Source organism: Sceloporus undulatus, chromosome 1, assembly GCF_019175285.1.
Source record: "Sceloporus undulatus isolate JIND9_A2432 ecotype Alabama chromosome 1, SceUnd_v1.1, whole genome shotgun sequence".
Classification (NCBI taxonomy): domain Eukaryota; kingdom Metazoa; phylum Chordata; class Lepidosauria; order Squamata; family Phrynosomatidae; genus Sceloporus; species Sceloporus undulatus.
The window spans coordinates 296593759-296619081 of NC_056522.1; the positions used below are offsets into that span (position 1 = coordinate 296593759).

Consider the following 25323-nt stretch of genomic DNA (forward strand, 5'->3'; position numbering starts at 1 on the left):
CTAACTCATCTCTGAGTGATGTACTATTTTGTAGGTAGTTGGATGTGGTGGAGGTGCTGGAGGAGTTTCCAATTCAGGCTAGTGTCTCCAGAGGGGAGGCCACACAGAGGGCAAGTTCCCCTCTTAGTGCAGTTCAGATGAGCTGGTGCTTTGACTACATTCCCAGTTTTCCTCTTGGCAATCACACCCTGTGTGATTTAATAGAGTGAAGTCTGCTGGCCAATGTAGCTTGTGTCCTGCAGAGTGTCCAGACCTGGACTTTACTGTTCCTGCCATAGATGGTTGCTTGAAAGGTTCTGCTCCAGCAGGTACTTCAGTGCTTGAGGAGAAACCTTCACAAAGAAGAAGCCAGCTCGGGGCACTGTGGATCTGCAAGACAAAAGTGGGATCCAGTCAGGCAATAGGTTTGAAGATGTTTAAATGCAGCTATCAAGTTATTGCCTTCTCTTCGCTTGGACAGCTTCATGGTACAAAAGGTTTAAGTGGGTAGCAATGGTTAAGAGGATATAATCCGTGGTTAAAGGGGGCTCTTTCTCTCTGTGGGCTCCTGTGTCTACTGGACCCTTCCACTGGGATATTTGAAAGAGGTTAAAAGTCCCTTCTTTCCTAATCCTTTTGTCATCTCCTATGCTTGTTGAGCCAAAGCAGTAACTCTTAAAGGAAAAGAGCAGCTGGTCAATGATCTCCAGGATGATACCGTTTTGTTATGTGAGGGTGCAATCCATGTGGCACACCGTGACAGGAATTGAGTGTTACCAGATGGTACAGTTTAGCAGCCAACAAATTCTGTGCATATGAAATAAGCCTCAGGAAAAAAAAAGGGAGGGGGAGGGGGGATTAATGAAACCACAGGAGCTATTTTAAGGTTGATTGCTGTGGTCTGAGGCTTTGGTTTTTCAAACATATTGGAACTATACAAATCATAGAGAATCTTTTTTAAAAGAAAAAAAATCTTTGTTAAAGTATATATGAAGGCACCTGTTTCCGTATTTACCTTCCCAAACACTCTTACTGAGATGACAAGGGGACCAAAAAACATAAAGTGACCCCGCTCATCGAAGTGGGAGAGCGTTCAATATCAGTTCTGTGAACATCTGCTCTGTCACTGCAAAGCCTTTTCAACAGTGGCCTTCATTTGTCCCAGCATGAAGCAACACCAGCATCATTCCTAGTTTGTGAAGAGTTGCCATCTTGCTCCTGATAGGTTCCTGCACCATTAATCTGATTTACAGGCAGAAGGCAGTAACTGGTCACACTGTCACCAGCGGAGATGCAGTGATAATGATGGAAATCTCTGATTGAATTTCTACATCCATGGCACAGGAACTTTACAGAGAAAGAGCAATCTTTGCTCACGGTGAAGCACTGACCTCCCATCAGTCAGTTTGTTCTAATCTGATAGCATTATTTGCTGTTATAACACAATTGTTAACTCACGTACTGCTAAAACATGGTAGTTCAGTTACTAAACTCGGTATTCTACAAAACTGTGTCCTTTATATCTTCCTCTTTGTAGAAAGGAGATAAGTGTAACTTTAGTTCTCACTAGTGGCAGACAAAGTGGTAAACCTGTCTCAGATGGGAGCTGAGAACACACTATGCTCCATCAATGAAATACAGGAGTGGTGTGTGTGTGGTTTGTATGCTGGACGAGACTTGGAGACAGAGTTCAAATCCCCACTTGGCCATAGAAACCCACTGGGTGACCTTGTGCAGTCACACTCTCTCAGCCCCAGGGAGACAACAGCAATCCCCTTCTGATCAAATCTTGCCAGGGAAACCCATGATAGGTTTGCCTTAGGATTACTGTTAATTTGGAAACTACTTGGAAGGCACATAACATTAAGGGCCATTCAGACTGACCTTTTTGCACTGGAGGAACTGGAAGCTTTGATTTCCTCCTCCCCAATCCCTCCGGAAGCAAGTGCTGACTACCAATCGGGTATTTTAACCCTGAATGGCTCTCAGAGAAAGCTGGTTAAATTGAAGGTGCCTTCTTGTTAATCAAATTTAGTTCTGCAGTCGTTAGGTGACAATCTGCACACATTGGCCCTCGGAAGTGTCCTTCCCCCCCTTTTTCTTTAAAGGCACCTGTATGCGCAGATTCTGTCAAATTAAAAACCTTGTGTGTGTGTGTGTGGTGTGTTGTGGGTATTTGGGTCAGCGTAGGTTTGATCTTCCCTTGGCCTCGTTTCACCCCAAATGAAAGCTAATGTCATCTCTGCATCCTGTATCCCCCCTGCTTGCCACCCCAGAATGCCTCATACACATGTAATAATAATATAATAATAATAATAAAATAATAATAATAATAAATATAATTCCTCATTTGGAATGCCAGAAAAGGATGCGATGCCATGCATTCTTTTTTTTCCCCTAGGGCTACCCCTGAATTCCTTAGTGGACAGTAGCAAACGTTATCATTTGCCAATTGGGGAAGAACATTGTAACATTCACATTGTAGTTCTTCGCAAGGAAAAAATGGTTTTGCAAGTGCTCTTTGCAGCATTTCCTTTGCTGGAGCGGAATGAAAGGAAAGTGAACAAACAGCTAGCCACGTTATCTCATATATTCTACTACCTGAAGCAAAATCATGCGCATAGATGCAAAAATATTTTTAATAAATAAAAAAGGGGGAGAGGTGCCTGGTGCGAGTTCCGTTCGTGCCCTCCCTCTGACCTGCCCTGAATTGACCCTTCATCTGCTTACGTTATCTTCACAGGCGGTTTGCCTTGCCTTCACTGAGGCTGAGAGAGAGTGACCTGTCAATTCCAACTAAAGTAGACCCATGAATCAATTGGAAAAGAAAGGGAAATGTAGCGCAGGCATTCTGATGTAGCATCCGCATATACACAAATAATAATAATAATAATAATTAATATAATATATATACAGCTTCTTATGGTGCTGTTCCGGAGTAAGAGGAATGAAAGGGATGTAGCGCAGGCATTTGATTGTAGCATCCGCATATAAACACAAATAATAATAATAATAATACCGCTTTTGGTGCTGTTCCAGGAGCAAGAGGAAATGAAAGTAGCACAAGCACACACCACATTTATGTCACCCAAAAATCATGTGCACAGTGTCAAAAATAAAAAAATAAAAATAAGAGAGAGAGAGAGGCTCCTTCCGCAGCCTGATTTCCCTCATCCCTCCTCCGGCTTGGCTCGCAGCCCCATTTCCTTGGCAATCCTCCTCCTCCTTCCTTCCTTCCGACCCTCCCCTCCCTCCCTCTGACCTGCCCTGAATGCCTTCCTCTTGCCCTTCTCCTCCTCTCCTGCTCTGTTATAGAATGCCCTCCCTGGCCCCCTCCTTCCTCCCCCTGGCTCCTTCATCCTTCTCTCCTCTGTCACTTTCTCCAGTTCCCCCCTCTGCCCTCCATCTGACAGCCCTCTGCAGCCCCTGTTAGTCACCCCGATTCTCCTTTTTTGCCTCCTATCACCCTGCCTCCTGTCAGATCCCCTTTTTTCCATCCTTCCTTCGGCTCTTTCCTCCTCCTCCTTCTCCGATGAAGGGGAAGGAATGCTCTGCCCTCTGCCCTCCCTCTGACCTAAATCCCTCCCATGAACTGGCCCCGATCATGATTGGGGCAAGTTCATATTAGCAGAACCCAGATTTTTTCAAAAGAGACGCATTTGCCCCGATTGCAAATGACCCCTGCTAAGGGGCATTTGTCACAAAACGCTTGTGATTGCCTCGACATAGATTGTGAGAGATTCGGGTCATATGAACTTCCAGTGCAAGATCGATTTCTGACTGGGTTAAAGTGTAGTCTGAATGGGCCAACTTATATACATATAGAACTAATTCTAGGATTTTTAGACTGCTTTCAGAGTTTTAAAGGTATTTTAATGTGTTTTTTAGAAAATTTTTATCTCGTACTGTTATAATTGATGTTTATTTGTCATCATCTTAGGAGCACTCTGAGTTGGGAAGCGATACATAAATGATTTAATTACATATATACACATTCATATTCTATGCATAGCAGAATTGTGATGTGTTAGGGAGAAGGCTGGACAAAGAATATATCCTGGCAATCCCATTTTTTATGTGAACAATCATGGGAGAATCCACTTGTATTTCAGATGGCACAGTCCAGATTCAGATTTACCCTCACACAGACTGTGTTTGAAGTTCGGGCTTTGCCTACACCTATCTCAAGTCTGGTAACTATAGTGACTACAAATACCAGTTTTCTATTTCCATCAGGTTACTGATGCTAGATACCTTTAGGATTGATGAATTGGGGCAGCAAGTTGCTATTTGGCATCATGACAGATAAGAATGTGATAAGACAGACACACCTATAGGCAAATACTCCCTTTTCACTATCCTTCAACCTCAAAAGGGGACAGAGAAACAAAAACATGAACGGAATGGCAATGTGGGTATGGCTGAGGGATGTTGATGTATTCCATTATAGGATCACCAAAGCTTATGCTTTTACAACACTTACTAAGGCCATTACCAACCACTTTCTCCTTCTTTGTCCCCAAGTCAAGGGTTTATTTTTGGGCATGTGGGAAGGTAAGGCCATGAAGGGTGCTCTCAAACCCTGACAAAAACGTTTGCTGGTAAAATGGCATCATGATACTATGGCCTGCTTTCATTCCATGTTTCAAAGACCATGAGATGGAGAAGACAAGGAAAGTGATAGAATTTGCAGGAGGAGGCAAGAAGCCACTGCTTTTCCCATTCAGCAGCATTCAATCCTTGCAACATCTCTTAATGCATGGATGCTCATATGCATATACTGTTGGGTAGACAGAGAACAGAACAGGTTTGGGGGTAATTCCCTGTGACCCTCTTGTCAGAAACTGTATGAATGAGAACATTAACTAAAGAACCCTTGGTTGATCTAGAAGGGCTTTATGTTTATTAACACCTTAGCACTTAGAATCATAGAATCATAGAATCACAGAGTTGGAAGAGACTACAAGGGCCATCCAGTCCCACCCCCTGCCATGCAGGAATCTCAATCAAAGCATCCCCGACAGATGGCCATCCAGCCTCTGTTTAAAGACCACTAAGGAAGGAGACTCCACTACATTCCAAGGGGTGTGTTCCAGTGTCGAACAGCCCTTACTTTCAGGAATTCCTCCTAATGTTTTGGGGAATCTCTGTTCCTGTAGCTTGCATCCACTGCTCTGGGTCCTAGTCTCTGGAGAGCAGCGAGAAAACAAGTTAGCTCCCTCCTCAATATGATGATTTGGTCTTTACCTTGGCATTTATAGGATGTTAACCCGCTTCAATGCTGATGGTCTGGAGAACATAGATTTTCACAGTGTCTCTGGAGGCCATCCAACTGGAATGGCTTGCAGCTGAAAGTAACTAGTGGAAATAAGAAAGAAGACGTTTGTTTAAATTTTTTAAGCTAATTCTACATAACGAGTTCTTTTAGTGGATACTAAAAGCATGCTGAATACACTGTAAACAATTAAAAATGCAGTTGTGCATTTGTAGAAACAAAGATTGAACCAACTACACTGAACACAAATTTGTCACAAATCCTTAAATCCCGATCTCCATATTAATTAAAAGCTCCTAAAAGGATCCTTAAAAATTAAGAATAAATAACCAACAAAACCTTTGGTGCCAAAAAAGTAGCAGAGCTTGGAAAAATTGCTTGTTTGGACTATAATATTCTGAATTCCTCAAGCAGTATAGCCACTGGTGATGATGTCCATGTAGGTGACCTGAATCTGGATGTCACTTGGCATTGGTGTGTGGTGAAGGGACTCTGACAGGAGCTCTAGGGTGGGTAGGGAGATCTGGAAGGGGCAGTACTTGAGGAATCCTGACAGTAACTTCTTTCATAAAGGTAAAGGTAGTCCCTTGACATGAATGTCTAGTCATAACCAACTGTAGCAGGAGCTGTGCTCACCTCCGTTACCAAGACGAAGAGCCAGTGTTGTCCAAGGACTGCTCTTGGCAGTCATGTGGCCAGTATGACTGCACCGAACACTGTTATCTTTCCACCAAAGTTGGTACCTATTATACTACTTGTTGCATGCTTTCAACTGCTAGTTGGCAGAGCTGCGACTAGTGACAGGAGCTAACCCCATCATGCAGCATTGGGCTCGAACAGCCAACCTGCTGAAATTCCGATCATCGAACTGGCGTCTTAACCACTAAGCCACTGCATACCATAACTTCTTTAATACTTTGTTTTCCTGTTCTTTCTTCTTAGGGCAAGAGCTTTTCATGTGTTGTCAGTAGTGCAAATGGCAGGTACATCAAAGGCCCTGTATATTACGGCTAGGGATGAGAGAGAGAGTTGCAGTCCAATTACATCTGCAGGTCACATGTTCTTTAGCTCTGCTATAAACATGTTTCAAATGAATGTTTAGAATTAAGCTTTAAATCATAGAAAGAACAGTGCTGCTTGAGAGATGACAGTCTTAAAAAAACTTTAAGTTGGAGTAACTGACCATTTTTGCTAGTAAGTCACTGCAATGATGATTCTTGATTGTTCTCTTCTGTGTGTGATAGTTTTAAATTTTCCTGCCTATGCCTTGCAAGACAGGTTTGGAAAACTCACAATTGAACATTCAAATTATGGAGGTGGGGTGATTCTACCTGTCTTTATCTGACTATATTTAATGTTTTGAATGAATCATAGAATCGTAGAGTTAGAAGAGCACAAGGGTCATCCAGTCCAACCCCTTGCCATGCAAGAACTCTCAATCAAAGCACCCGACAGATGGCCATCCAGCCTCTGTTTAAAGACCTCCAGGGAAGGAGACAGCACTACACTCCGAGGGAGTGTGTTCCACTGTTGAACAGCCCTTACTGTCAGGAGAGTTCCTCCTAATGCTGAGGTTGGAATCTCTTTTCCTGTAGCTTGCATCCATTGTTCTGGGTCCTGTTCTCTGGAGCAGCAGAAAACAATCTTGTTCCCTCCTCAATATGACTCCCTTCAAATATTTAAACAGGGCTATCATATCATCTCTAACCTTCTCTTCTCCAGGGTAAATATCCCCAGCTCCCTAAGTCATTCCTCATAGGACATGGTTTCAGACCTTCACCATTTTAGTCGTCCTCCTTTGGACATGCTCTAGTTTCTCATGTCCTTTTTGAATTTGTGGTGCCCAGAACTGGACACAATATTCCTGGTGGGGCCTGACCAGCAGAATACATTGGTGCTATTACTTCTCTTGATCTAGACACTATACTTCTATTGAGTGCAACCTAAAATTGCATTTGCCTTTTTAGCTGCCGCATCACACTGTTGACTCATGTTCAACTTGTGGTCTACTTGGATCCTAGATCCCTTACCATAGACACCAGTTTAGCATCCCAAGAGGCAATAAATGAAAGGAAGGAATGAATGAAATTAGTTTTGTAGTGGTTGCCTTGATGCTTATATAGTCCCCTGGTGGGAATACAGTTAATGTAAATTCAGGACCCCAGGAGTTAACATGTTCTTTGCCACTGTATAGCTGTTACTTTATTGGGGGCAGAATCTTGGATTTCAGAAGAAAGCACTAAGTGAATTGGTGGAGAAGCCATTATTCATATGCTGTCAGTCAGAGGATTGGGAGTAATGAAGAGGGTGGCCAGTTCCTACACATTGCTATTTCTCACTGAGCACTTCCTAGTGCTTCTGCTGTTCACCAGTGCACTCTTGCAATTTTCTGGGTAGACTGCTAAGTCAAGCAAATAGCTATTCTTTTGTTTCTTTTCCATGGAAGAAGTCCATCGGATGGTTGATGGGGTAGGCCAGATGCCTAGTCAAATCTAGCGCTGTCTTGTATATTGTTGATGGTGAAGTGTTTCTGTGAGAGGAGGGGCATGGGAATGTTATCTTTTAGTTCTTTTGAAGAAGTCAATATCCACATGAACAATAGTTTGCTTAACTTTCCAGTCTGGTTACAAGGGGTACTGCAGGCAAAAAGTTTTTGGAATCTGCACCACTCTCTTTTGACACCGCATGTTGGACCTTTGGCACTCTTTTGTTCTTAAGACAAATATTGCAAATTTTTTTCCCATGGTTTATTCTGTCATGACAAAATGGTAATATCATCAGATTTTATCTTGTACTTGTCTGCATATGAAAACACATATTGAATAATGTAAGGACTCCTATTCAAAAAAACTCAGTATTTAAAAAACCAGTACTGGGGTATCAGTGAATACGTACATTGTTTACCTCAGACATAAGATCTTCTTCACTTCTTTAATGTAAAACAGGGATATAGCAGGCAAATATGCATTTTCATTTCATAATAACATATAATAAGCCTTACACAAATACTCCTTCTATGCTTTGGAAATCATTTGTCTAACTAGACTATTGTATCTGCAAAGCACCATTTTCTGTCATAAACAGATGCCATCAACATCTGAACCAAAGCAAAAGAAAAAAAAAAAACCAGCAACAACATAAACAATAAATGGAGTGCAGGGAGAATTGCTCACCTCTAGGATATCTGCAGTAGGAATTTCCATAGATTCTGTTTCCTCCATATAAATATTGCATCAGCATCTGAAAATAGAACAAAAACAGTAGTTGGAAAAATGATTCACTGGTTTATATGGGAACATGAATCATCAGTTCTGATTTCACCAACAGCTTGGCTCTTAGTATATGAGCTCTTACTGTTTTTTGAGAAAATGACTTGAAGGCAAATAATGCCACAACACTAACACTATTTCCATGGATAGTATTAATTGCTATTATAAAATCTTTTCTTTCTTTTCTTTCACTAATAACCTATTTTCTGTTACACTGCAGTAAATGAACAGGTGCAGGTGTGGACAAAACCACTGTACAGTTCAAGACTAAATACACTCCAGTCCTTTTTTTTATTATAAAAGGTCAGGTACAAAACTATTTGACCGATCACTGAGACAAAGCAAATAAATGTAGGAACTGGGATCAGTTCTGTTGGCTGTTATTTTTAGACTTTCAGTCTTCAGCCTTTAAACACTTTCTTCTTAATCTCTAAAAACAAATCTGGAAAAACGGAGAGTGCTGCTGAATGTTAGATTTCACTGATTTGTGTTTTTGTTTGCATGCCAAAGCGAACTCTACTCTCTTTCATGAAAATCCACCTACTGGTGTACAGATTTGCATTGTTAAAAAGTAATTATTTCACATCAAAACACTTCACGAGCCCCTACTAACACTTCTATAATGCTTTCTAAGCTTTCAATTGTTAAATGTATTTAATATAAGTCTGCCGTTTGCTTGTTTGTATTCATCCTTCATTTGTCTTAACACAGCATGAAAATTAAGCCTGGGAACATTCGACTTTGGCAACTGTTCATGCAATACGCTTACGCTTTTAGTATTACAGGTCTGTGACTATCAGAATGCACTTGCTTGTCATGGGTAAGTGTAAAGTGTGAATGAGGACTGTGAAAACAGTTGACAGCCATTTCTGTGAATGTGGCGTTGCAAAAATAACCCAAACATGAATTGCTGCGACTGTATAGCAATTTCTGATTTAGATGTTACCTTGTCCACATCAACACTAGTAGGTCAGGCAGCAAAGGTTGCAAATACAAAGGAATTTGTATTTGAGTCCATTCTTCTCAATCTCTACTGCCAGACTCTGGTCCTGCCCTAGTGGTTTCGCGACTAGTATTATTGTAACCTCCTTCTAACAGGGCTTCCTCTTTCACACCTCCATCCTTTAATCTCTGCCCAGTATTCAGCTGCCCGTATTGTCACATCCGCTCGTCGCTTTGACCATGTTCTCCTCTTTTATCCTCCCTTCATTGGCTCCCCTTCCCCTTCCGCATCCGGTACAGTTTTGTTATTTGACTTTCAAGCCCTCCATGGATTGGCCCCTCCTTACTTATCTGACCTTCTTTCTCCTTACATTCCTACTCGCACCCCTCTGCTCTGGTAGTCAAGGTTCCTGTCACAGTGTGGACTACCATGCCCCCTCCCGAATTCGTCCCTTCTCGCTTGCTGCCCCTTACTTCTGGGAATCTTCTTCCCCCACATGCACACCTCTCACTTCTCTACCCAGTTTCAAACTGGAGTTAAAGCTATATTGTTTAGAGAGCGTTCCCAGAGCTGAGCCCCTCTCTGACCCAGGAGCCTCCTTTTAAGCTCCATTAAGAGCCAGCCCTTCCTCCAGTTCCATCTGCCTTGGTCCAGGCCTCGGAGGTGGGGAAGATCTGCTGGACCTGATCCTATTCCCCACCACCACTCCCTTCTCCTTTTGTGTTGTGTCTTTTTAGATTGTAGTCTGAGGGCAGGGAACTGGTCTGACTAAAGATTGTATGTACAGCGCTGTGTTAAATTTACAGCGCTTATAAATAATGGTTAATAATAATAATAATAATTATTATTATTATTTTAGGTGTTGATTAGTTCAATTTTGAAAAATCAATTTGAGATTATTCTGTTAGAGTTGTTGTTGTTTTTTTTGGTCTTCCCTGGAAATAGGATAACCATTTTTCCTCCTGCTAAAGTGCAATTGTTTCTAGAGGTGATCACCCTTGGCTGTGAAAAATACTGTAAATCTGAAATGTTTGAATCATGGTCCATTTCTGCTTTAGGAAAAGAGGAATGACAACAGTATGATTGTTCTTAAACATACCTTGAGATACTGTTATTTCATATCATAATTTCCAAGTCTATTGCCTTGGCTGTCTGTTTGTTTTATTTGTCACCAGTCTCTTAATCTGTGAAAACAGGTAGCAGATTAAAAGGAGCTTTTATAAACTATATTTGCTTGATTATTCTGCTAGTGTTATGTAAATAGGAGCCTTGCATTAGGATTCGTAAGGCAGATGCTTTCACAGACGCTCTGAACCTTTAATAGCAGAGTGATAGGCAGAAAATCAACAGGTGCAGCTAAGCCCAATATGAAGATCAGTATAGAGAGAAAAACTATCTACCTAATTCTGGTTTCACAAATAGAGAAAGCCATTTCTTCTAGTATAGCTATAGCAAGAAATTACAGAGTCTGGTTCACATTTCCTTGAAGCTCAGGTTTAGTCTGGAAACAGGCAACAAAACTGCATGTGTCCTCCCTTTCTTTTTTCTGCTTTATATACTTGGGTTTGAATTACATATGGCTTTCTCCAAACTTGGTTAAAATGATCTCTAAACCATTTTGAAACCACAATTAAAACCAGGTTCTCAAAACAAACACAGAACTGCATTCACTTTCTTTTTTTAAAGCGTGGTTTGTAAGTTTCCAGGTAGAGGAAGACAGGAAAAAATCAGTGTGAGAAGGAGAAGTCCATGTTTTCTGCAGCTTCACTCATAATGCCAAATCCAGACTTCAGTGGTAAAAACTGAACTATGATAGAGAGGTAAACTAACTCTCATGGGTGTGGGAGAGAAAGGAAGAAATGTACTCATAATTCCAGTATGAAGTTCTAATGCACACGCACATTTACCTGCTAGCTGTCTTCTATTTCTGAGGAGGAATTAACAACAACCCAGAAACTTGAGAAAAACAAAACCTTCTAATAAGCCTAACTAGCAATAGGAATGCTGCTACAAATCCCAAAATCTCCCCAGTCTTAACTAGGAATTTCTGACACTATATAAACCAAGGCTTGGGCACAGTTTGTAGCTGACGCAACAATGCAGGTCTTTCAATGTATAGTAGGACTCATCTTTGGACATGTCAAACATAGGATTGCCAAGTCAGGACTATCTTAGGCCCTGAAATTTCAGGGTCAAAATCTGAGATTTAGGGACAATCCTGCATGATGTCTAAGAGGGTGGGACCTGGTGATGTTCTTAAGCTAGGTATCAACCATAGTTGCATAGAACTTTCTGATTCTATATTCTATCTATCTATCTATCTATCTATCTATCTCAACACATTGTTCATGCCAGTAGTCTCATATGCTCTGAGGACTAGAGAAAAGGGTCCAAGCCCCAAGACTCAAGAAGACCAGGCTCTGAGATTTGGCTACCTTAGTCACACTCAGGGCTTGTGGCATAAAACCAGTACAAAAGCTGGGCCCTGGTTTGGAGAGGATATGTGCATTGTACTAGGATTGCTTCACTTCATGTCTCAATAAAACCAAATAAAACTAAACCTTCTCAAGCACTAAAATGATAATTCTGTGAGTAAGCAAGTGACTTGATTCTTTTTCTTAATCTTTGAATGACTGGCTGAAGGCCGTTGTGTCAGTTGCTGAATAAGGCTTGCATCCAATTGTTAGTTCCAATGACAGCAGGCTCACTGAATCAATGGTATTTATATAACTGTTGACTTACCAAATTCCCATTGACTCAATGTGCCTAGTTAGGACTAACAAAAGAGCCCTGGTGGTGCAGTGGTTAAATGCCTCTACTGCAGCTACTCATTCACAGTTGCAAGGTTGTGCGTTCAATACTGGCCTATTGCTATTGCTAAAAGGAGTTAGGCCTCAGTGTCTCACCTGTTTGAAGCAGTGACCAGAAGAACCTTATGTGCATAAAACAGTTTTCCTTCCACTAAGAAAGTAACATCAGACATATCCTTGTTATTTAAAAAGTGAGGATCTGTGTGGGAGAAAAACAGAAACAAAAGGACCATAAGTTTGACAGGATAACAACATCAAAAATAAGTATTTCAGAGTGGCAGCTGTTGGAAGCTTTATTGTCTTACCTAGGCGTGCTGGGAGTGTCTTTCTGATTTCAGGAATACTGGGGATGGGGCTGTTCCCATAACAGTGAGCAAAAATAGCTGCAAGCTGCTGATTGATAGAGTCATTCTATGAATAAAAATAAATGGAGGTGATCAGGGCTTTCTTAAGACCCAACTTCAGGAACGTCAAAGCAGTTGATTTTCTTTGCTGTTCTCTTACAGTGCACAGGGGAACATTAAAACAAGAAGAGGACACAAGGCTCATATTGAGGGGTACTCTTTTTTCAAATCCCACCATCTCAGTGGTGTCATTAGGAGGGTGTTGTCCACACTGGGTGAAACCCCAGATGAAAGATGGCATCCAGTTAGGCCCTCTCCCCCAGTGCCATGCCACCCTTCTCCTCATAAGAAGAGGGACATAGAGGCCCAAGAGAGACCATGAACAGTCCCTGCCATGCCATTCTGTCTCATCCTTCTCCTCATGAGAAGAGATCAGCCCAAGGGAGGCCAAGTGGGCAACCCCTGGAGGTCCTCCCAGGAACCCCACCCCTGCACTTGGTGACATCAGGGGCAGGGATGCCATCCTAGAACTTCTTTTTGATTAGAAATATAGGTTATCTGGATGCCACTGACCTAAGTATGTGTTTTTTCTGATAGATCTGAGGATACAACCACCAGAGGTAATATTTCAGCTTTATCACATGAGTCTCGTTCTTGACGCAATCACACAAATGAATGAAAACAGAACAAACTGTTTTGTCAGCAGCCATTGTTGCATATCTTCACAATCATTTGACTGGGGCTCCTATTGCCAATGGGTTCTCTTCCTGATTTCTCCTTAACTCTGCCTCTTTGTCCTATATGCCTTGCATTTCATTTTATTTGAATTTTTTTACTTTTTAAAATGCAGTTCCAAAATTCTGGTAATACTATTTAAGTTTTTAAAAAAGGAAAGAAAAGATTTTTTTTAACAAAAAAGTTAATTAGGCTGCATGGGGATAGTGAGGGGAAGGGGGGGGTCAGGGGGAAAGGAGGAGACTGTAACACCATGGGACTGCCAATATCAGAACTGCCACAGCACCCATCTTTCACACTTGAAGAATCCTGTGACTGCTGCTTGATTGGGAGCTGTTGATAGGTTTACCTCATCAATGAAAATGAGCACCCTAACCTCACTTGGCATTCACAGCAGCTATGGGTCAGAGGCAGTGTCATGTGATAAGTATTGCCAAAGGCGCTATTTTATGTCTATAATCATGGTTTAAAAGCTACGTGTAGTAATCTCTTTTGCAAGCAACTAGTTGTACATCACTACAGCTGTACTGAGACTAGAGCCTTCTAACATGTCAAAGTTCCTATTTATTTTGGTAAAAATAACAGTGCAGCTGGGATTTTTGCAAATTCCATGCGCTAAGTTTTACATATACAGTCGTCCCTTTGTTTTTGTGGACTTGAAATCTGCAGTCTTGATTATTCATGGAGGGGTGAGCCCCAATGGTTAAAATGGTGCACGTGCAGCCATTCAAACTAATATGGCTTGATTATATGTGAGTTTCTGTTTTCGCTTGAGGGGTGACTGTATAACTAATATTTATAGTGTTGGATACCTATGAATGAAACCTTTTCTTTGAGAGCAAATACATTGATGTTTATCACACTATACTCTTATAGTGCTACTATTCCACTTTGACTCCTCTAGCTGCCTCCTGTTGCATTCTGGGATTTGCAGTTTTAAGGAGGGGTATTTAGAATTCTCAGGCAGAGATTGCCTGAGAATTCTAAATACTCCTCCTTAAAACTGCCAATACCAGAATGCAACAGGAGGCAACTAGAGGAGTCAAAGTGGAATAGTAGCACTTTAAGAGTATAGTGTGATAAACACCATTATCTCAGTTTCTATTCAAATGAGCATCTTTGCTAATAAGGAGACAACACTGACAGCTTTTGCTTCTAGTTGCTGACCATATTGTTATCAGGCAAGCTCAGTTAATACAGCCACTATGATCCCTGCATCCAGAATTAATTTGAGTCCATAATAAAACTTTGCACTGGGGCTGGCTGAACAATACAACCTCCAGCAACACTACCATTACTACTTGTAACAGGTTGGTCAGAGATATTTATCAACATATTAGTGTTAGCATGGATTACTTTGCAGGTTCTGAAGATTTCAAACATAAGCTGCAGTCCATCATGAACCAGCTCCTCGTTGTATTCTTCTTCCTTGATGGTGATAAATTCCCGCAAGAGACTCTGTACCACTGAATAACGAGACTGATAAAAAGTTGTTCGGAGTGACTCAATCCAGATGTGGAGCTTCCATGGGATTCCTGGGGTCATTCAAAAATAAAGTGAGAATGTAACTGTTATAAAAATAAATGAGCAGACAGTAGTTAAACAAAGAAACAAATATAGGAATGATACACATTTCTATTCTCGATCAAACCAGTTTATTGGCATAATCCATATTCTGACATGGTATGAAATGATTAAACAGAGGGGTTTATCGCATTTAGCTTAGAACGGCCCCTGAGCGTTCTTAAAGGGACTATTCTGGGATGGGTTGTGGTGGGGAACGCTGTATATCGCACAGCGAGAACGCCGCTGCTGCACGTTCCCCTTCTGTTCTGGAAGCGTTCTAGAGGGCTGATTTTCGAGAACGCTTGAGAAAGCATTCCTGAAAATCAGCCCTGGGGAGTTCTCCCAGAATGGAAGGGGAATGCTTGGTGGCGGTGTTCTTGCTATGCAATATACAGTGTTCCCTGCCGCCTCCCGTCCCCAGAACGGTCCCTTTAAGAACACTCAGGGGCCGTTCTAAGCTAAATGTGATAAACTCCAGAGACAACGGTTTCCTGGAACACTACACCTGGTTAACACCCCACCCTTATGAGGATGCTCTTAGCCAGTTTATCATATCTCCTTCCTGGTTCCCAGCTTGAACATACCACGTTCCAAACTTCCCTCTGAACTTGTCACCTAATCACCATATATGTTTTGCGTTTCTATGCCTATTCATACAATCAGATTATAAATGTCCTTCCTGAGCATCAGTTCACTCCATGCATCTGAGGAAGTAGAATAAGTCTATGAAAGATTATGCTACAACTTCTTTCACACAGTCTCAAATGTGCTACAATATGCTGTTGCATACTGATATCCCAAACTTACTTGCCTATGTCTCTGAATAGTATGAAAGTTTGTCTCCCCAAGCTTGCACCTATCACCAGATAGAATGATAAACAAAATTACTCCAAATATGTGTCTAGCAAGTGAGATTTTGCTTTTAGCAATAAATATACGATAATGAGAATAACAGGAACTATAACATTCCTATACAAATCGTTTTCACTGTCCCTGAGCTGTTCCCACCTTGCTCCTCCTGTGATAATGCCCCAATCCTATTAATGACATGCATACAAGTACATCTCATTTTGGACTGAGGGCACACTGCTGTTCTGTGGCTCTTTGTGCGATGCCCCAAATCTCCCTCTGGTCACCAGCTACCAAACTTTGGGAGGGGCTTCTTCTTAATAGGATAGGAGGATGAACTCCATCTGTGAGTACACTGCCTTTCCCTTTTCCTTCTGAGTTGTGACTGGCCAGTTCTTCAATATCTGACTTGCCTCTCTGCTTTTTCCTCTCCCGGGGTTTGACAGCTGTGGGGGAGGGAGAGCCGGATGGAGCAGAAATTGAAGAGAATAACCTCTTGTTCTCTTTCTGCCTCTCTCTTTCACGACACACACACACACACACCAAATGTGGACATGGAACGATGTCGGCAGAACATTATGTCCTTCCTTCCTGCTTGATACATCTTGGCCAATGGTACAACTTCCATACACATGGGAAGGATGACATGCATGGTTATTTGCCACATTAGCCACAAAACTGATAATGGGTAGATGTCAGAACACTGTACATATTGATGCAGTCTACCATAAATAATTCTACAAGAATGTGTTCAAAGTGAAAGACAGTATGGAAGCAATCCCAGAATGGACTCAGTCACACCACTGAAGGTATGGCTAACCTCAGGGCCATATTACTTTAGCAACATGGCTAGCACTCATGCCTTTATTTTTTCTACAGCCAGGAGGGCACAATTCACTTTTTATTGGGACATACATGCCACTTAGGGTGGGAAACTTTATGTTTTTACAAACTCCTTTACTTTACCTTTAGACCTCACCATTAGTGAAAAAAATAGCAGAGGAGGAAAGGATCAAGCCTCCTCCCCTTCAGACAAGTTTTATTTTTATATTTTTAAAGTCCACTATGAAAAAAATCAGACCCTTTCAATAGCTGATAGCTATGTCTTTAAAATTGACTCTATAAAGCAGAGATTTGTCAGTATTAAACTTCAGCTCCCATCATTTGAGTCACCATGGCCAATGGATAAGGATGATGTAAACTGCAGTCCAACTGTATCTGGAACCCACTGGTCCACTAGCCATGCTATTAAACAAATGAAGAAATATCCAAAACACAGTGTAACATAAAAGGAGAGCAAGTGCATCATAAAACAGGTGAAGATTTTTCTGTTTCAATAGGACTGTAAGCACTGATTGTTTAGGCAGGATGGGCCTTATACAATGTGCAGGGTTTGCTATTTGTTACTTTGCTGTGCTGTTGTGCATGTGTATAGTTTATGTATTTAACAGGTTTTTTGTATTTTGTGAATTTTTAATTTAAAAAAATCCCCAAACTGGGAAAAAGAAGGGTGGTGATGATGATGATGATAATACAGAATTAGTCATGTGAGTTGCTGTGTCACACACATCTGGTAAGATGAACCAGCTGTAAAAACCACAAGCTATTCAATAAATAAATAGCACTGATATAACATGCTGGTATAGTTTGTTTATTTTTCCAGCACAAATGGAAGTTGGATATTTCATTTCATTTCATTGCTGCCTTTCTCCTAGAAAGCGACCCAAGGTGGCTCGCAGATAAAAATTTTTTAAAAAATTACAATAAAAATTTAAAACAATAAAAATGATATAGCTAAAAACAGTAAAAAATAACATCAATACATAAGTTTAAAATATATCTGAAGCACAAGTATAAAAGCCTCCCTGACATGATAATATTAAAAGAATGCTCTAATAAAAACATTTTTGCCTCGCAGCAAAAGGAAAACAAAGGGTGTTACTATGCCCACTAGTATCCCTATTCTTTTGTTATCAGAAATGTAATAAAACAGAGCTGGGGGACCCTTCTGTAACCCCGATTGTGGAAGCCATAACCAGAGAATAACCAGAGAATAGGCTAGCAAACAGGAGGTACATTGGGGCCCCAGGATGATGAATCAATCCTGAGGAGGTGAAGAAGCTCAGATCCAGAGAACAAAGGGCTGCAGATATGGTAAACAAAGTCCGGGTGATTTTGCACACTAATCCTCTCTGCCTGGAAATGATCATCCTTTGCCCCCATTCACACCTGAGTGTTACCCCTTTTGGAAAACTGTTTCAAAGTGACCCAAATTATTTCAAAGTGAATCCAAATTCATTCCAAACCCATTCCAGGACCATTCGGTTTTGTCTTTTCCTTGAATTCTGCCCCAAGGCATAATTTTGGAATAAATATCCTTACTCTTTCTTTGTGTCTTTGGCTTAGTTCAGCTGCAGGCAGAAATGTTGCCAGTTTGTCTGGATAGCACCTCTTTTGCTCGCTACCCTCCATTTGGCAGGTAGCAATTGAGTCCTCACTCCATTCCCAGACCAACAACATTGCAATCAAGTATTACCATTAGAGTATTACCATTACAGAAGCTTCCTCTATTCTAGCACAACACCTTTGATTTCCATAGTTCTTGTGTGCATTGTGTTTGATTGTGTTTGCATGTTGATTTCCCCCTTTAAATAAAACCCATTACATTTGGAAAGTTGCCTCTGGATTTCTGCATACTTTGGGACCCCGTAAAGCTAAGATAGATCCCTAAGACTAAGTTGCCCCGGTCACTCTAAATCTACTCATATGAGCTAACCATTAAATTCCCCTAAATTCAGATTAGTTGTAGAGCATCCCCTATGACGCACATTTATTGAGGGCAACAAAGGACCCAGAGAAGGCCTTCTCCTGTAAATCTTAGGACCCTTCAAGGCTTCTATGGGGAGATATGGTCTTTTAGATATTCTGGAGCTAAGCTGTGTAGGGCATTATAGGATATGTTTTTAAAGAGGAAAATCTGTAAAAATGTGAAGCCATTTAGAAGAACTAAGATTACAATTCCAATGCTCTTGCTTTTTTAAATTTTATATTAAAATTATAATGACCATATACTGTACAAAGGAGGGCAATATTTTCATAGAGGAGATGGGAATTTACCACATGTAATGTGATAAACACAGGTGAGAAAAGCTATCAAATTAGATACTGTAAAACTAAAGCACAGAGTCCTAGGCGGGTTACAGACCATCCGTTTGGGGCGGCCTGCACCCACCCCTTTCCCCGCTGTATCAGGGCCTCAGCTGCCAGACCAGCAGCCTCCAAGGCCCCGATCCGCCGCTTTGCAGGCCGCGAGGAAGTGGCAAAAGGCCACTTCCCCGCGCCCTGGAAAGGGGTGTCCTTGGGGCTTCAAGCCCCAAGGACACCTGGCGATGGTGGGGAGGAGGAGAAAGGGGCCACCTGGCCCCCTTCTCCTCTGCGTTGCTGGGCACTGCCATGTAAAGGCTGCACCCAGCGACGCAAACCCCAGAAGGAGCTCCGTTTCGGAGCTCCTTCTTGCACTGCGGAAAGGGCGCTCTAGGCTCTCATTTGGAGGTGGCGCGGTCGTGACATTGTAATGGCGGTGGCTGTGTGGAACGGCTGCCGCCATTTTATACGGACTGGGTCCGTATAAGGGTTAGGGGCATCTGTAACAGGCCTCCGTTTGGGAGCTCCTTCTTGCACCGCAGAAAGGGCACTCTAGGCGCCCTCGCGCGGTGCAAAGACATGATGTCCGCGCGCCTCGTTTGGAGGTGGCGCGGTCATGATGTTGTAATGGCGGCGGCCGTGTGGAACGGCCGCCGCCATTTTGTACAGACTCAGTCCATCCTAGGGTTAGGGGCGTCTGGAAGAGACATCCCTTTCTAACCCTAGCATGGACTGAGTCCATCCTAGGGTGCCCGTCTGTAATGGGCCCTAGTCTACCTTTGCATCTGGTCAATTCCAAACTCATCATCACTCAAAAGTTTTACTTTTAATAAAAAAGACTCCAAATAAGATTGCAGTTTTTTTAAAATACAAGAAACTGTGAAGCTTATGGTGAGATGATCATTCAGTACTTTAGTCTTTTGCTCTACAACTAAGATATTCCCTTTTCAAAAGGTAAAAGAATGGAGCAATCTAAATTTTAAAGCGGGCACTTAAGAGGCTTACAGATCTGTGACTGAGCAATTCTGAACAGTCAATCTTGATTTCAGGAAGATATCATTAATGTCCAGGCAAGATTTTCTTATTTGTTTACTGCCAGGGGTTTATATGATCATTGAAGTTCAGCTTGATGTTCAGTTAATTTGTTTCAGTAATAATATATTCCTCATTGCACAGAGAGGTTGTAACAGCACCAGCATCAAGTTAATACAATGCAATCTATTTTTCAGCTTTTCTAAATGACTTTTTCCATGCATTGTTCCTGGAAAACATTACTGTTAAAATTAGATGTTTAGAGCATACACAGTGATATATGTAGCATGAATCAAATTAGAGACAGATGTAAAATGATTTTCAAATCCTCAGAATCTGTTTATATTTGCTTGTATTACTTTCTGGACAAAGTGCAAACAAATGAAAAAACAGAGAAATGGAAAGATAACATTTTCCACTGTTTTGCATTTCTCATGAGCTACTCCAGAAGTAAAATATATTTTATACCAAGAAGAATCCTCTTTTTACTTGGTCCTATAAAAACATTACAGCACACTCTAAAGTGCTTTCTTTAAAAACCTTCAGCTCTAAAATACTGTCTGAATAAACAAAAAAAGGTTGTTGCCTGCCAACGGAAGGAAAGGGAGGAAGGGGCCATTCAGGCCTCCCTGGGAAGGGTATTCCAGAATTTAGGAAATTATCACAGAGGGAAAAGGACATCCTTTTTGCATCCTTATCCCACAGCCACAGAAAGATTATCAGACGTCATGGTTATCTAGTCATTATCCTGTCTGTCAAGTGGAATTATCTGCGATTGTGCAAAATATTATCAGACGTCGCGCTTATCCCATCGTTATCCCGTCAGTGAAGTGGAATTGTCCTATCATTTTTCATTAATGGAAATATCCGTTATTCAAAAGTAACAGGACAACTCTACTTCATTGACAGAATAATGACAGGACAAGCGTATGATTATCTTTTGCATGATCACACAAGAAGGACAGGATAAATATGAGATCTGCTTCACTCCCATCCTCCCCCCCATCTGATAATTTCCTTAGAGATAACCATCAAGAAGGCCCACACCAGCCATGCCTTTGAAGTTGCTGGGTCTCAGAGAAGGGCTTATCTTGAGGACATCAAGGCTCGATCAGATTCATGTGGGGAGATGTGATCTGTCTGATAAGCTGGACTTAAGTCATATAACTTCAGCTGCATATTTCTGAATACTAGATTGCTGGAGGGCAACACTATACAACAGGGATGGGGAACATGTGGCTACCAGATATTATTATGCCACTTGCTATGCTCAGACTGATGGAGGTTGCAAACTGCTGCTCCTGAGACTAGGACCCGGAGCAATGGATGCAAGCTACAGGAAAAGAGATTCCAAAACATTAGTAGGAACTTCCTGACAGTAAGGGCTGTTTAACAGTGGAACACACTCCCTCGAAGTGTAGTGGAGTCTCCTTCCTTAGAGGTCTTTAAACAGAGGCTGGATGGTCATCTGTCAGGGATGCTTTGATTTAGATTTCCTGCATGGCAGGGGATTGGACTGGATGATTCTTGTGGTCTCTTCCAAATCTACAATTCTATGATTCTATGAATTAACATCATCTGGAAGGTTACATTTTTCCTATCCCTGTTGATAAGAAGATATCAACTCATTTGAAATGTGTTGCTGGAGAATAATACTGAGGATATCATGAACAGCTAAAAAGACAAACAAATGTGTCCTTAAACAAATCAAGCCTGAAATCTCCTTGCAAGCCAAGATGATAAAATTGAGGCTGTTGTACTTTGGCCACACTTTGAGAAGGCACAACTCATTAAGAAAGGCAATAATGCTAATAGAGGTAGTAGAAAAGACCACATAGCAGATAGGTTCAGAGAGGTCATGGGCTTGGATTTGCAGAACCAGAGCAGAGCAGTGTAGGATAGAGGATCTTGGAGATGTTTCATTCATAGGGTTGCCATGAGTCAGGTGGGATCAAGGGCAGTTAACAATAACAACAAACCTTGTTGTATTCAAGATATTGCCTTCACATTCTGCTTTGGTCCACTGTGAAAAACTGGATATTAGACTAGAAGAACTCTTAGTATGATGTAACTCTTGCTGTGCTCTTAATGATTAAAATGCAGTGCCATTAAAACCTCAGTGAAGTTCTATAGCTGCATCTGGTTAAGATAAGCCAGGTCAAAACCAGTAAGATCTAAGAACATCTCTTTTAGACTTTGAGTCTGCTGATGCCATTAACTGACTATCACTAGGCACATGGTTTAACCAATTAGTTGAGTAAAAACATTTCTATATTGCAATTTCAGGCAAATAGTCCTGCAAATTCTTCTACTGTCTGAGCAAATCTTGATAGAAAGCCCATTACATGCAACTAAGTCTGAATCATACAGGTATTCTGTGAGACCTCATAGCAGTTTATCCTGAAAATGGATTTTTCTGGAGCTAGTTGTAAATGCATTAAGCTTTTTGGTAAGCCAAAGAAGCAGCTTGTAATAATAATAATAATTTGTTTTATTTATATACCGCTATTCCAGAGATCATAGCGGTGAACAGCAAGTAAGCTAATTTGCCCCCAACAGTCTGGGTACTCATATTTTAGCGACCTCGGAAGGATGCAAGCCTGAGTCGAGCTTGGGCCCTTTTGCTGGTCTTGAACTCGCAACCTTGTGGTTTTGAGTGAATGGCTGCAGTACAGGCATTTAACCACTGCGCCACCAGGGCAGTGGTTCAAATATTCAGTAGAAAAGCCATCAGAGCAGTTTGATCCCACTTTAACTGTTTTGGATCCATGCTCTACACACCTGGGACCTGCAGTTTAGGGAAGTTATTTAGAATCAATGGCCAGAGAGATATAACACTGTAGTTCATAAAGGCACAGAAAATTGTAACTATCTCCCCAAACTACCAATCTCAGGATTTGTAGCAAGGAAACACAATAATTTTTAAGTATGTTTTATGTTTTAAATTTTACATTGTTTAATTGTATTTTAAGAGGTGGGTGGGTTGAGGGTTCAAACTGCATATTTGAATCTTGTAAGCTGCCTCTATTGCATTTTGTAGAGAGGCGGGATACAAATAAATGTTGTTGTTGTTATTATTATTAAACTGGTGTCAAACTGCTACAATTGTGCAGTGTGGATATGCTCCTTACTTCATTATTCAATGAAGCAACCTTTCCAGGGAAAAGCATTACTTACCAAGTGCTCTGAGCTCCATCGTAATGTCAACATAGCCATGCTCAGCGCTGTAAAACATGGCCTCCTGTAAAGCCTTCATCCGGGTTTTGCACAGCTTAACCTGGCCTTCATTGGAGCTGCCTTGGCTGGAAGTGTCACTTTCCACACCCTCTGCTAGAATCTCTTCCAGTGACAGAACATCTCCCTTGGACTGCTGTGGTTGAGTCAGGAGCTTCCGTAGCACATTTCTGCACAGGGAAAGTAAGCAATGCTGTATATTAATTGATGACCTATTCCAAAAAGTGTGAGCCTATTCCAGATTATTCTGGTACTTTGGAGTAGTAAAATCACTGCCTTTTTAAATGATGTCTGAATATCTTTTTCAGGGCATGGGGACAATGTGTAAAAGTTGATTGGATAACAGTGCTGTTAATTCATAAATTGGTTAGCTAATCATTACAGTGAACTTTATAAAATTATGATGTCAATTTTAAATAATGTGTTAATAATACATGGGTTTTAAAATGTGAGAAAATGAATTAAAAGTACTGCAAATGGCCAAAATAGCTCCAAAATAACCAAACCAACAATTTAATACAATATGAAATGTTAAGCATTAGTTGACTTGTTCCTGTTGTTTTTATTTAGATATTTCAATAACAACTTTTAAAATTTCAGTTTAGCACTTTAAATGAATTATTTTTTAATCAAATATTTATACGCTCTGGTATTTCTGTATCAATAGGAGAAAAGGAGAATTCAGCTACACTGGAGTGCTTGTGAGTTTCCTTCCTTCCTTCCCTCCCTCCCCCCTCTCTATCTATCTATGAATGATGGATGTCCATAAGATAGCTGTGTGTTCATCCCATACAAATTAATATTCTACTCTTCCTCCAGGAAGCAAGAGTAATACAAGCTATCATTACAAAAACCAACAGCTACCCAATGAGCTTTACAACTGAGCAGATCTTCCTGGCCCACGTTCCACACCACACAAATTTACACTGTGGTTCCACTAAATTACCCCTAGCTGCTGCACTCTCTGAACACAGGCAGACAACATACATTTTCTGCAGGATTACATGTGGCACAAATTGATATCCCTTCTGCAAGTTTACTTAAGTTAATGTATCTTAGGATTTAAACCTGTACATCTAAATTTCAGAAGCCTCATAATGAAATGTGTATAAATCAGCCCTGGTAAATGATGCCCATCTTCTCTGTCCGATTTACTCTGTGTGTGTTTATGAGGTTGATCCTTCAACTCCTGAAGATGATAAGGATGTGAGTATGTTTGTGGTGCTTGTAAGATGTTTACAAATGGAATTATTCTAAGAATCAGACATATGATTCACAGAGAATCATAGAATCTATAGTATCATGTTGGAGATGTTACTGTTTCCATCCCCCACACTTTTTTAAGAGAAATTTTGTTAAAGGGTAGACACATTTGGGCATCATTATTGTCTACAATAGTAAAACTGTGCAAAATATGCCACCAGAAACTGCAAATGATGCACCAAGTACAGCTTTCATCATGTTTCATCACAGTGTCTGACTAATCCCTATTCACATGTTCCTTCTACATGCAGGACTATGAATGTAGTTCTTCACATGAAGAACTTAGTGAACTGACTTCACATATAGGTCTACAGTAGGCCCTTCCCATCTGTGGGGGTTTGATTATGACCCCCCCCCCCCCGGGTTGGGAAAAATGCATCTTAATTTACATCATGCCTATGGGCGTGTGCTGCCATTTGCTAATATGAGTGGGCTGATCTGCAGGAACGGGGCCACTGAATAATCCTAGAAGGTGCAGATGACATTATTTCCCATGCAATGTATCACACTGCACACTCTGCCACTCTCAACCATTTTCTCAATGAACATGTATGTCTGCAAAGGAAGCCTAAGCATGAACAGCATCACCACCATTCCCTTCTCCTTTTGCGTCATGTCTTTTTAGATTGTAAGCCTGAGGGCAGGGGGCCATCCAGTTAAAAATAATAAAAATTGTCAAGTCCTTCATTTCTTGTTTTAGATTTTTCTCCATTTCTTTACTGTTTTGTTCCATTTCCATTCTCCATCTCTTAATTTCTTCTATAAGTGGAGCTTCGTAGCCTAGACTATGAAATGACAGACAAGTATCTGCAAGACTGGAATTTATTTTTAGTTTACTTTCAACAAAATTGGGGGAATATAGCAACTTGCAATTTAGATG

General features: G+C 41.1%; 1 protein-coding gene across 1 annotated transcript in view; it reads right to left on the reverse strand.

The window, feature by feature from the left end:
• Window positions 1-25323, reverse strand: part of ABTB2 (ankyrin repeat and BTB domain containing 2) — a 211543-nt gene that overhangs the window by 12067 nt on the left and 174153 nt on the right. The window contains 9 exon segments of the mRNA XM_042453998.1: window positions 8428-8467; window positions 8469-8494; window positions 10566-10620; window positions 10622-10642; window positions 10773-10781; window positions 12373-12475; window positions 12582-12687; window positions 14712-14890; window positions 23124-23350. Of these exon segments, the coding sequence (XP_042309932.1) occupies window positions 8428-8467; window positions 8469-8494; window positions 10566-10620; window positions 10622-10642; window positions 10773-10781; window positions 12373-12475; window positions 12582-12687; window positions 14712-14890; window positions 23124-23350 (766 nt within the window).